The sequence below is a fragment of the Dipodomys merriami genome, unplaced genomic scaffold (genome assembly GCF_024711535.1).
Source record: "Dipodomys merriami isolate MVZ:Mamm:240054 unplaced genomic scaffold, mDipMer1.0.p SCAF_9, whole genome shotgun sequence".
NCBI lineage: Eukaryota > Metazoa > Chordata > Mammalia > Rodentia > Heteromyidae > Dipodomys > Dipodomys merriami.
The window spans coordinates 26,680,525-26,694,293 of NW_027206512.1; the positions used below are offsets into that span (position 1 = coordinate 26,680,525).

The 13,769-nt window shown below is 34.7% G+C and overlaps 1 protein-coding gene across 2 annotated transcripts in view; it reads left to right on the plus strand.

The window, feature by feature from the left end:
• Positions 1-13,769, plus strand: part of Cenpc (centromere protein C) — a 51,979-nt gene that overhangs the window by 9,771 nt on the left and 28,439 nt on the right. The window contains exons 5-10 of one of the 2 annotated variants that reach the window (XM_070012250.1): positions 346-399; positions 1,083-1,182; positions 3,867-4,149; positions 4,944-5,156; positions 8,882-9,492; positions 11,608-11,781. In XM_070012250.1, coding sequence (XP_069868351.1) covers positions 346-399; positions 1,083-1,182; positions 3,867-4,149; positions 4,944-5,156; positions 8,882-9,492; positions 11,608-11,781 — 1,435 coding nt within the window. The remainder of the gene's footprint in view (positions 1-345; positions 400-1,082; positions 1,183-3,866; positions 4,150-4,943; positions 5,157-8,881; positions 9,493-11,607; positions 11,782-13,769) is intronic. The other variant, XM_070012251.1, reaches the window with a different exon arrangement.

Consider the following 13,769-nt stretch of genomic DNA (forward strand, 5'->3'; position numbering starts at 1 on the left):
ATAGACTTAATTTGAGCCCTTTTCTGGCTTCCCATGGTTTTCTCTTACATATACTCTGATCAGTATATATTGAGTGCTTGAGAGAAAGGTCTACACCTCTTTGGAGTTTTTCACTTTGTGGTGTTCTCTGTTGTTCTATGCTTTACCCTGTAAATTCTGACCTTCCTAGATCCTCAGCTTTGCTTTCTCACCTGAGTGTTTGCCCTTTCCTGTGCAGACCGATCAAGTAGTTTCTTAAGGCCTGTATTGTGAAATACAGACTTTATTCTATACTTTCCTAAGTTTTGACTTTTTGGCTTTTAGCTATTTCTTCTACCCTTTTATTATTATTTTTTTTTTTGTCAGTCATGCGGCTTGAACTCTGGGCCTGGGTGCTGTCTCTCAGCTCTTCAGCTCAAGGTTAGTGTTCTACCTTTTAAGCTACAGCGCCACTTCTGGTTTTCTGGTGGTTTATTGGAGATAAGGACTTTCATGCCTAGGCTGGCTTTGAACCGCAATCCTCAGATCTCAGCCTCCTGCAGTTAGTATTACAGGCATGAGCCACCAGCACCCGGCCCTGAACTCTTTTACTCAAGGCTAGTGCACTATCACTTTGAGCCACAGATCCACTTCTGGTTTTTGAGTGGAGGTAAGAGTCTCACAGGACTTCTTTGCCTGAGATGGCTCTGAACTGTGATCCTGGGATCTCAGTCTCCTGAGTAGGTAGGATTACATGCATAAGCCATCAGCACCCAACTTCTTCTACCTATTTTGCTTTTGTGTTTCTAATTCTATTTGTATTTGATTTTTTTTTCAGTCTTATTACCTGTTGGCTCTCTTATATGGGGGTTTATATATATATATATATATATATATGTATATATATATAAGTATATGTTATATAGTATATTATGTATTTATATATAATTTATATATAAACATACATATATATTTGTATATGTATATATGTGTATTTATATATATGTGTGTATATATAACTATCAAAGTTTATTAATCTCCTATTACTACTTAGTGTATACTACCAGCTAAAAATGTGTTTAATCAGAAGTGATAATAGAGTTAATAAATTTCTTAATACCCAGAGCGAGACACCACATCCAAAGTCAATTCCAGTTTCCTCAAGGAAGAAAGAAGCCTCTCTTCAAGGTATTGTAGAACCAACCGAAGCTGCCAGTAGACCAGGTTGGTAGTATTTTCAAATGTATTGTCTAGATGTAATTTTTTTTGCTGGTCCTTAGACTTGAACTCTGCCTGGAAGTTGTCCTTGAGCCTCTTTGTGCTCAAGGCTAGTGCTCTATCACTTGTGCCACAGTGCCACTTCCAACTTGTTTTTGAGTAGTTCATTGGAGATAGGAGTCTCACAGGCTTTTCTGCCTAAGCTGGCTTCAAACCACAGTCCTCATCAGATCTCAGCTTTCTGGGTAGCTAGGATTACAGACATCTGGTTTCTAGATGTAATTTAAAAAGTTAAAACTGATTATGGTGGTTCAGGTAGCAAAATCATGGCCAGCCTAAGGAGAATTTAATGAAAATATATTTTGATTTTCAAGTTCATGTTAATGTTTTTTTCCTCTTTCCATTTTCTGCATTCCTTTAGTCAATGATATGTGTTACTTTATCTTTTCAAATTAGAAGGATTCCATTTGAAAGTAGTAGAGTCAGAAATTCAAAAGGAGAATCTAATCATTGTCTGCATAATCCTGTTCCTTAGTGCTCATAAGTGAAAACATATGCATATAAATATAAGGATTGATATGTTTATATGTAAATATATATGTATTTATAAGTCTGTAATTTGTGTGACATTTTTCCAAATTATAACAACACTATTAAATTTTGTTTTTTAACTTTTTATAATGAATACTTTGTATCTCAACTGATAAATATGTGATTTTATATCACAAAGTTTCCTATTTTGGTTAAAAATCTTCTTTACCCTAATGTTATATGTAAAAACTCAAGCTTTCTTCTTTGTATCTTTTTTTCCCCCTCAGCCTTTAGTCTATCTGAGTGTTGGTATATAATGTATGTAAATCTTCCAAAGTTTTCTTTAGATGGTTTATTAGATCTGTTCATTAACTTAGTAATATGGTCTCCCTTAAATGTACTATTTTTACTATGTATTGAATATCATATAATTCAATATGCTTATAAATTTTGGTTAGTTTGTTTCTCCTTGTGTTGGTACAATGTTGTTATGCTGCAGATATGCAGTACTTATGTAAAAGTAACTAATCTATTCTCATACGTAGGAAAATACCAGATAAGAGATTTATAGCTTCAGTGGCTGGTAAGGTGGTTCAGTGGTAGAGTGCTTGCCCTGCATGCATGAGGCCCTCGGTTTGATTGCTCAGCACCACATAAGCAGAAAAAGCTAGAAGTGGTGCTGTGGCTTAAGTGGTAGAGCACTAGTCTTAAGCTGAAAAGCTGAGGGACAGCATCCAGGCCCAGAGTTCAGGTTTCACAACTGACACCAAAAAAAAAAAAAAAGATAAAAAAGATTTGTAGCTTCAATATGTAAAGAGCTACTCTCACTTTACAACTAAAAACAGAAATAATTGAAAAATGGGCAAAGGACTTGACTAAACATTTCTCCAAAGGAGATGTATTAGTGTTAATGAACTTCAGAAAAGATGCTCAAAAATCATCCTGCATAAAAGAAATACAAATCAAGAAACCAGTGGTATTTCACTTTTTGCCCACTGGGATAACTGATACCTGGAAACAGGGAAACATAACAACATATTGAAGAGGATGTGGATACATCAAAACTCTCATGCAATTTTTAGTGAGAATGTGACATTGTTAGCCACTATGAAAAATCAGTTTAGCAATGTTAAACATAGGACCCAGAATTCTATTTTTTAGTATATACCCAAAAGAATTAAAAGAAAAGAGTTAATAGGATCTTCATTCACAATACCCTAAAGGTGGAGACAACTCAAATGTCCCTCAACCAATGGTATATACAGAAAATACAGTATTCAATTCTAGCAAGTAATGAAGTTCTGACGCATGCCTTCACATGTTGCATGCCTTCACATGTTGCAGGCCTCGCAGGTGTTCAGCCTAGGAATGTAGGAAATGAAGAGAAAACCCAATAGATCACATTGCCTGTTCCTCTTAAGTCTTGAGCTTTCTGGCTAGTCTCCTTTATTCCTTCCAGCTTTCAGAGCCTTATGATTGTTGATTGATAGGTAATTTCTAAAAAAATTATTTGTACTCAGAGGAACAAGCAAGGAAATGACATTTCATTTAAGAACCCATACCCTCTTTTTGGTTCATTTAATATTAATAGTCTTTGCTTTTTAAATGGATAAATTAATATGAATATCTAGCCATTCTTTTTTTTGACATTTGGCACTTTAAGACTTAGGCTTAAGAGAATATATAAGCACATAAATATATATTTTGCTTAGATATACATATATTAGTACATACATGTATATATGTGTGTATACATATATATGCATATATATCAACTCTATCTGTGTATATTTGTATTTATATAGCTACCCTACTTACCAGTTCTTAGCCTAAACATAGATGAATCTCATGATTTCTTTTATTTTCTTCATTCTAGCAATGTACAACTTTATTCCCATCTCAAGACTGTGTCAGTATGTTTATGGGATTTCTGTAGTCAAGGATTTCTATCTTTCTAAAACAAGTTAACATAGACCAAATGCATGTTTCAGTTTATTGGTTTGATAGATTAGAACTTTAAAAGCATATATGTATTTTAATCATAGATCTTTGATTCTAAATGTAGTAGTCTGAAAGCTACTTCTGATTAAATTATTGCTGAATTTTATAAAACTGATCTTGATATTTTTATAATTGACAATATCTGTATAATTTTCTAGTTCATGTGCATGAATTTCAGAAAACGTTGGCAGCTGATGTTGGTTCTAAAAATACACCTGACTCAAAAAAGAAGTCAAGTAAGAAACTAAGTGGTCATTACAGTAAAGCTAATGAAGAATTTTATATATCTGTTGGTTCACCTGTTGTTCTTTTGGATGGAAAAACATCTACAGTGCAAAGTGCTATTCCATCTGCTACCCAAAAGAAAGAGACTTACAATTTTAGAAATTCAGCAAATAGGCCGTCTTCAAGTACAGAAATTTCTCTTAAAACCAAAAAAAGGTAATTTCAATAGTAATAATCCTACTTTAATTTTCACCTTTTATATATATATATATTTTTTTTCACCTTTTATATGGTTAACTCAGTCTTTTAATTTAGTTTGTAGAAGATTAAGGTATAAATATAAGAAAAATACACTTTGGGTATATTTTCAGTTTTTAATTGGTAAGGGGGGCTTTAAAGTATACTTCTGAGAAGTTAGAGGGTTATATTTTCTATAGTCTGGGAAATTTATTTCCTTTATGAGAGTTGTTTTCCATAATTTCTTAAATGAAATAATTAGTATTTTCATTATTATTTGTAATAGAAAGGAGGGATCAATATTTGAGGGTAGAAAAACACAAATGAGTTGTAAATCTGGTTCTGTTAAAACTTTTTTTTTTTTTTTTTTTTCTGTCAGTGGTGGGGTTGAACTCAGCCTGGGCGCTGTCCCTCAGCCCTTCAGCTCAAGGCTAGCACTCTACCACTTGAGCCACAGTACCATTTCTGGTGGTTTATTGGAGATAAGAGTCTTACGGACTTTCTTGCCTGGGCTGGTTTTGAACCGTGATCCTCAGATCTCAGCCTCCTGAGTAGCTAGAATTACAGGCGTGGGCCACTGGTGCCCAACAAAGTAGATACTTTTGTATTGGAGACCTTGGAAATAAAGATCATTTTTGTCTTACAAATCCATGATCAAGGAGTTAAGTATATTTTTTATAAGTGGTCTATGTAGTCACTGTCAAAGAGTAAGGAATAACCATAACTCAACACACCATGGGAACATTTAGTTTGTCTTGCTTTTAATTTTTCAGGTTAACCTTTGAAGGTAAAGATATGAAAAATGTAGAAGTAGAGAATAAAGTACCAGAAGCAACAGATAAAATTTCAGAAGGACAACAAGAAAGGAACTCAGCAGAAATATCTCAGACAGAAAGACAAGATTTAAAAAATGAAATTCAGCCACAGGCTAAGAAGAGTTTTTCAACATTGTTTTTAGAAACTGTAAGGAAAAAAAGTGAATCTAGGTGAGTTACCAGGAAAATGTCTTTGAGATATTTGTTTTTTTTCTAATCTATGAATGATATCCAAGGATTACTAGTATTATTTAACTTAGAAATCTTTTCATTGACAGAGATACTTTTCCTGACCTACAAAGAGGGATAATCTAGTAAACCACCCCACAAAGCCACCCTTTAATTGATATTAAATTAGAAATGAAAGAAAATGAGCTCAGGAATGTTTTCTAGTTTGTGATACCAAGAAATAAAAGCATTCTGTTGAAATAAGGTTATGTCATTGTTATCGTATTAGTGCCACCATTCATTCATCTTTGTACAACAATCCTGGCTGCACATTTCAGAGTTGACTAGAATTAATGGCAGAAAGGGTTATGAGCAAATTATTGGTATAACAAGCTTTAGCTTTGTCAGCTTATCTTTAAGGCTTTCACTTTCCTTAGGCACCAGTTTCTTCCTACTTGGACATTCGCATGTCTGCTTTGGAAAACATTTTCCCCTTGTCATCTGTGAGCCATCATTCTTTTTTAAGGTCTGTAATCAGTTTCTAGTCTTTTTCAAGTTTCTCTTCAGTTCTAAAAGTATTTTATTGCCTTACAGTTTTGCTTTCTTTTACATTTCTAATTTAAGACTTAAGGGAAGTACTTCTCTCAAGGAGTTCTTATATATTTTCTGTGTTATTTGTTACAGTGTAAACATACTAGGGTGTTTCTGTAAAACCATGTTGAATGAATGGATGAAATTCTTTTGTCTCAGTTCCCATAGTTAATTTCTCATAGTTATTCTTTTTTTATGTGTGGTTTTTTTTCCTGTGTAGGTCCTGGAACTTGAACTCAGGCACAGTCTCTTAGCTGTTTCTCACTCAAGGCTAGTGGTTTTCCACTTAAGCCACAGCTCCATTTCCAGCTTTTTGATTGTTAATTGGAATAAAAGTCTCACAGGCTTTCCTGCCCATGCTTGCCTTTAACCATTATTCTTAGATCTCAGCCTTCTGAGTAGCTAGGAGTACACGTGTGAGCCATTGGTGTCTGCTTCTCATAGTTCTTCTTAAGAATTGATTATACCATATCTGAAGTTACTAGATATTTAAATTTTTTTTTTTTTTTTTTTGTCAGTTATGGGGCTTGAATTCTGGGCCTGGGCGCTGTCCCTCATCTCCTCAGCTCAGGCAAGCGCTCTACTGCTTGAGCCACAGCTCCACTTCCAGTTTTCTAGTGGTTTATTGGAGATAAGAGTCTCATGGAGTTTTCTGCCCAGGCTGGCTTTGAACCGCAATCCTCAGATCTCAGCCTTCTGAGTAGCTAGGGTTACAGGCATGAACCACTGGCACCCGGCTGTTTTTAATTTTTTTTTTATAAACTAGTGAATAAAATTAATGTGATATTTTATTACTATAGCCATCTTTAGCAATAAATGATTTCTTATGCTTTGTAGCATGATTGCTTTCTTTTGCTTATTTTATTTTTACTTACGTCTCTTGCATTTTCTCAGAAACAACTTTTATTCTATGTAGCTCAGCTATTATGAGATCTGTTTGCTTGTTTTTTATTTAAGTAGTTGACAAAAGGAGTTTCAGTTCAACATGTCAGTTTGTGAGTACAGTTCATCTTGATCAGTGTCACCCTTTTCATCATCCTCACAAGGCCTTTTTCTGTTGTGCCTATCCAGAAGTGTTCTTTTTTCTTTTTCTATTCTGAACAGATTTAGAGAGTTCTTGTTCTTTTGTTGGAGATAGCATCATTTAAAAATTAATATTGATTCCTTGGTATAAATTAATACAAATAATATGAATAAAAGCAAATTAGATTTATTTGTAACTATTTTGCTATTTCTTTTTTGCCAGTCCTAGGGCTTGAATTTAGGGCCTGGGCGCTGTCCCTTAGTTCTTTTGCTCAAAGCTAGCACTCTACCACTTGACCCACAGCAGCACTTCTGGCTTTTTCTGTTTATGTGGTACTGAGGAATCAAACCCAGGGCTTCATGCATGCTAGGCAAGCACTCTACCACTAAACCACATTCCCAGTCCTGTTGCTATTTCTTTAAATGTTGAAAATAATGTATCATCAGCAAGCATTCATTTTTGTTGTATATTAGATTTTAATTATGTTTCTTTTTTCTGCCAGTCCTGGGCCTTGAACTCACTGCCTTGGTGCTGTCCCTGATCCTGTGTACGCTAGGCTAATGCTCTATCACTTGAACAATAGCACCACTTCCGGCCTTTTCTGAGTAGTTTATTGGAGATAAGAATCTTACAAATTTTTCTGCCCAGGATGGCTTTACACCAGGATCCTCAGATCTCATCCATCTGAGTAGCTAGGATTACAGGCATGAGCTACCCGCACCTGGCTCTGGATTTCACTTTTCTAAAATAAAATCGCAAAATTATAGAAAGTTGCACTTATTAGAATATAGTCTATTTTTTGTATATTTACTATTTTTTATGATAAGATTTATCAAGAGTTTGAGACCAGAGAAGTAAAAAAGGCATTTTCATCTCCAAATCGTTTTATAATACACAATCCTTTCTCTTTATACATAAAAGAAAAAGATTAAAATATTTCTCTTCTACCTTTGCTTATATTCTGACTAAACTAATTATCTTTCTTTATCTAAATGGAAAAGGTAGAGCTATTATATATATATACTAGTTGGAATTTTTATGTTTGTCTTTTTGATTTGTGTATCTCATTGCAATATGTGGTTTAAACATGTCAAAAACAACCAAGGAAATGAAAATGGAAAATGAGTGTGTCACCATAATTCTGTCTTCAGGAAACTTTTCTATCTAATTAGAGAAGTACTGGTTAATACCAGCGCACTAGTCTTGTTTCTACATCAGTGATCATGTGAATTGTTTTGTATGTACTTTCCATGTACATGGTTTTATGACTGTCTGAGAATTAGAGTTAGTGTCATTGTAAACTGCAGGGTTAGAGTTAAAATTCAGATCCCAAAAGGCATCTATACAAAGAGATTATTTAATATTACGAGAGTAGCCTTTTTTTTTTTTTTGGTCCACTCATGGGGCCTGAACTCTGAGCCTGGGCGCTGTCCCTCAGCTCTTCAGCTCAAAGCTAGCACTCTACCACTTGAGCCACAGCACCACTTCCGGCTTTTTTCTTTTTGCTTATGTGGTGCTGAGGAATCGAACCCAGGGCCTCATGCATGCAAGGCAAGCGCTCTACCACTGAGCTACCTTCCCAGCCCCGAGAGGAGCCTTTATTTCATTTTTTTCTTTCGTTGGTTGTGGGGCTGGAACTCTGGGCCTGGGCACTATCCTTTGACTCTTCAGTTCAAGACGAGTGCTCTATACCTTGAGCCACAGAGCCATTTCAGGTTTTCTGAGGGGTTTATTGGAGATAAGAGTCTCATGGAATTTCCTGCCCGTGCTGGCTTTGAACCATGATACTCAGATCTCAGCTTCCTGAGCAGCTAGGATTACAGGCATGAACCACCTATACCTGGCTTTCACTTAATTTTTATACTTACACATTTATGGATTCTAAGTTTTGGAGAGGGCCCAGTTTTAAAAAAATTCTATGAACCTATTAATGTTATAAATGACTGTGATCAGATAAAAAAGGTAAAGATTAACAAGATTAAGGAAAATTTCAAAGACCTTTGAATTTCTCTTTTACAGAAAATACAGATTTTATTTCCTCTATAGGGTATTTTCTTTACTTCCAAAGGTGGAACTTTGTTTTTTAATCTGTTAAAATAATATCTTGTTTTAGTCCCATTGTTAGGCATCTAGTAACTACTCCACCTCCTTCATCTCCAAGTGATAAGACGTTATTAGAGGATGAATTTATAATTGATGACTCAGATAGAAGTTTGGCCAGTCCATCTTGGATTACAATACCAAGAAAGGGTGTACCTCTGAAACATCACACAATATCTCCAAATGAGAACTCTTCACTCATTCAGGATAACAAGTCAAGAGGAAAACAAAAGAGTATATTACCTAAGACTTTGACAAGTGACAGACATTCCCGTAAAGCTCCCTCAGTAGAGAAATCTCAGCCCTCTGGTGAAAAAATACTGGGAACGAGTTATACCTTGATAGATGAATTAGAAGATAATGATGCATCTATGAGATATAAAATGTGTTCTAAAAATGTTGAAAAACATCCTAGTAGCAAAAAGACTATAAAACAGAAAGAGAAAAGATTATTAAAGGCCAATGTGGTTGAAGAACAATGTGATATGGGACAGTGTGAAGATGAAAATAGAAACATGTCACATATTGCCCAAGACAAGTTAAAGAGAAACTCAGGAAGAAATACGGAAGATTGTGAAGAGACAAAAAATGATCACATTTCTGAAAAACAGACATTACCTGTGGGTAAGTGTTTATATTAAATGTTACTGTGAATATTATTCCACTATTTATCTTTGGGAAGTATGGAAACCAAACCTGTGTTTACAAAATGCCTCAAAACCTAATAGATTGTTTTCTTTTTGTTTTTACATATAGTTCAGTTCCAACTCATTTGGTTTTTGTTTAGTTTCTAAGATAGCAACATACATGGAGACGTGAAAGAGAAAGATGAATAAACTGGTTAGTAAGACAGGACTTCTGTTGCTAACTAGATCATTTTAGTGGGGTGTATAGACAGATAAATGTACAAGATGAAATAGGAGCGGATAGTTTTTATATCTTTGTATTCTGTTTTAAAATGTAGAAAGTCACCTTTTATTTTCAGAAGCTTTTGTATCTACCTTGTCCCATATTTTTAAAAATTAATTCTACTATTTATTACTTATACTCTTTTTAGTTCCTAGTTTTGGGCCATTTTAAGAAAATCTAAAGAATTAGACTAATCTGAGAGTGATAGTGGCAAAAGTTTTTCCTACTATTTTCTTACATGACACATGAACTCACAATGTTTAAAGGCAAATTTTGATTCATAATTTCTTATAAAAAGACCTATGAAGGATTTTATGCCTTAAAGATACTTATACTTGAATGTTGTTAATAAGTATGAAACATTTATTGAGTACCTGCTATATACCACATATCAACTTCCTTCCTTCTTTCCTTCCTTCCTTCCTTCCTTCCTTCCTTCCTTCCTCCCTTCCTTCTCTATCCATCTTTTCCTCCTACCTCCTGGTACTGGGATTTGGATTCAGGGCCGGCACTTGTTAGCTAGTTGCTCTATCATTTAAGCCATGATTTCAGCCCCTCTTCCCCCCTTTTTTTTTAACCTTGGCTTGCTTTTTGCCTGGTATGAGTTGTGGACCATAATCCTCCTACTTCTTCCTCTTTAGATTTCAGATATACATCTTTGTTTTGTTTTGGCAGAGCTGGGGTTTCAACTAAGGGCCTTGCTCTTTCTAGGCAGATACTTTACCACTAACTCCTTTTGCTTTAGTTATTTTTCAAATAGCATATCCCATTTATTCCAGGGATGGCCCGGACTGGAAGCAGGTACTTACAACCAGACTCAGCTTTTTGGTTGAGATGGGAACTTAGGAGAGGTCAGAAGTTTCACAGCACTGACAGTGGTTGTAGTCTCTTCTGGTGGCTCTACTAGAGAATCCTTTTTTCTTTTCCAGACTTTTGAGCCACCTGTGTCCCTTGCCTGATGGTCCTCTATCATGAAAGCCAAACATGCCAGCCTTCTCACATTTTTAATTTCTTTTGCCTCTTCTATCATTCTATTTCTCCCTAACTTTTAAGGGGATACATGCAGTTTTAAGGACCCATAGATTGGGCCAATCTGGATAACCCAAAATAATCTCATTTCAGAGTTTATAATATAATCACACTTATCCTTTTCCAAATATCAGATTGCTGAAAATTATTTCAAAACAAAAAGCAGTAATGCTATATTTTAACTGATGTCATTGGTAAATAGTAAAAAGAAACACTTTTTTTCTTGCTGAAGATATTTCAAACTTGAATATTTTAGAGTTACCGAGTAGTGTATAAAGTTTGCATTCAATTGGCAGAAATTTAGAGGGGTTGTGTTGAAAATGTGACCTAAAAAAAAAAAAAAAAAAAAAAAGGGAAAGAAAACCAGGCATCATGGCACAAGGCTCTAATCCTAGGTAGTTGGGAAGTAAACTGGAAGATTGCAGTCAAGCCCACCAAGGCAAAAGAAGTTTGTGAAACTCCATCTCAAACAATGGCTAGATGAGGTATTGTTCTTCTACATCCCCCCAGCTATGCAGAAAAACACAAGTAGATAGATTGAAGTGCAGGCGTAGGCAGAGTGATACCTTCCTCAAAATTAAACAGGAGAGAAAGGTGTTAGAAGTATTGCAAACAAAGGCCTTGAGTTCAACCCCCAGTACTGAAAAAAACATAAAACAAAAACCCAAACTAAATTCCCAGAAAATAAATGTAAAAAATTCCTAATATTGATAGTTTTTTTATTATTATTTTTTTGTCTGTCATGATTGTCTGAAAACTCATACAGATTAAGGATTGTTTTTATGGTTTCCTTTATTTAAGGGAGCAAGAAAAAAAAAGGGTGCACCAAAAAAGATAAAGAAGTAACAGAAAAGAAAGGTAATTCCAAAGGGTCCAAGAACAAATTTGTTCCTGAAGAAGTGACCTTTAGTATCACAAGAAGTCGAAGACTTTCCAGACGTCCATCTAATTGGTGGGTGGTAAAATCAGAGGAGAGTAAGTATTTTTTTTAAATTTATTATCTTTAAGTGGTTGTACAAAGAAGTTCCCATTTTGTAAAACTGTATATGAATACAAAGTGTCTAATAAGATTGTCACTCATTGTTCCTAACCCACCTCTTCTCTCCCTTTTCTTTTCTTTTTTTAATCGAGATTAGATGATTACATAAATTTCACATATTTCACAGTATTGTGTGGAATAGTGATACTTTGTTAAAGTCACAAACACATTTTAACCTTCATAAGGCAAATTGCCATTTTCATGGTCTATAACGTTTGTGAATTCTATGAGCTTTGACAATACAATTATTTCTTCCACATCAGTTGATACTTACATTTTTATTTAAATTACGTTCTTTGAGAGATGCAAAGTATTCTCTATAAAGGATTTTATGTGTAACTTTATATTTCTGTTATATAGGAAAATCTTGATAGGACAAAATTAAATTGGATTATCAATAGAAAGAGTAAGGCAATTGAAGGAAGATTCTTTGATATTCCAACATATACAGTGTTCTAGATATGGAGATATGCTATGAAAAAACAAAGCTACAAACTGAAAATTCTTGTGAAGTTTACATTGTAGTTGGAGAAGACTGGAGATTAATAATTCATAAAGGATGATAAGAAAAAATAAAACACAAGGATAGAGGTGGAGGAAGGGGATTACAAAGATGGGAGTAGATAAGAAGCTAGAGTTAGATACTGTTTTTATAAATGTACTCATAAATACGACTTTTGAAAGCCAATATATGAATAAAAAGAAAGCAGTAACTGAGGGAATGGAACATTGCAAGTGAAGGGGATAGTATTTATAATAGTCTTGATGGAATGTGTTTGGCAAGCTGAATAATATCAAGACCACCAGTGTGGTTCGAGCAGATTGAACTAGAGTAGAAGTCAGACAAGCCATGATAAAAAGAGATTAGATTAAATGTATTTAGAAGTACTGGCAGATTTAAATAGCCAAGTGACATAATTGAGTCATCTCCTGATGGATCATTCTTTTTTTTTTTTAAATGTTTTTTATACTGTACAGAAGGGGTTACAGTTACATGAGCAAGGTAATGAATACATTTTTTATCAAGCATTGTTGCCTCCTCCTTTGTTTTTCCCCTACCATCCCTTTCCTCCCACCTCCTCAACTACCCCTGCCTGCGCATCCCCCCCTCGCCTAAATTGTAAGGTTCATTTTTCAGCATAGCATCTTGTAGTGGGTCAACCTGTATCCCTATTTAAACAATTTGTTTTTTCCCTTCCCCTCCCAAAATTATACCAATATCAGGGGTTATACTGTGGGGGAGGGGATGGATCATTCTTAACTGCTACAAAGGAAAGATGAAAGCATAAAAAAAGAAAGTGTGGTGTATTCAGCAGATTGTGGAGGAAGAAGCTGAGAATTGTTAGTTTCAGGATTTTGGGATTTTTCTTTGAGAAAGTCTTACTTCATAGCTTAGGCTCAAATTATGATCTGCCTCTTCCTCTCATAGAACATACCTGGAATTTCTGGTATGTTCTATACCTGGGTAGGATTTAGGATGGTTTTTGAAGGCAACCAGAGGAAGCACTAGTGGATTAGAAGGGCAAGAGCCTACAGTTACTCATAGCCTTTTACTTCTCTTCCCTTTTTTCCTGAACAAATATAAGAATGAAATTATTTAGTGAGATAAAGATATACCAGAAGAATATTTAGGAAGGATTTCAAAATTTCAGTTTTTATTTTTTAATTTCAAAGTATATTGAGAAGATTTTTAGATCACTAAGTGAGTACTTGCCATGAATTTAAATCAAAACATTCTTGATTGACATCAGCAAGCATTACTTCATTGTCTGCAGTACTCCTTGATCTTTGTATCTATTTATATATATCAGTCTGTATGTCTATTTGTATTTAATTTGGGGGCAGTTTTGGAGTTTGATTTCAGCCTCACTTGCTATGCAGGTACTCTTGAGCCACTTGAGCTACATGCCTCTCCCTTTTTGTT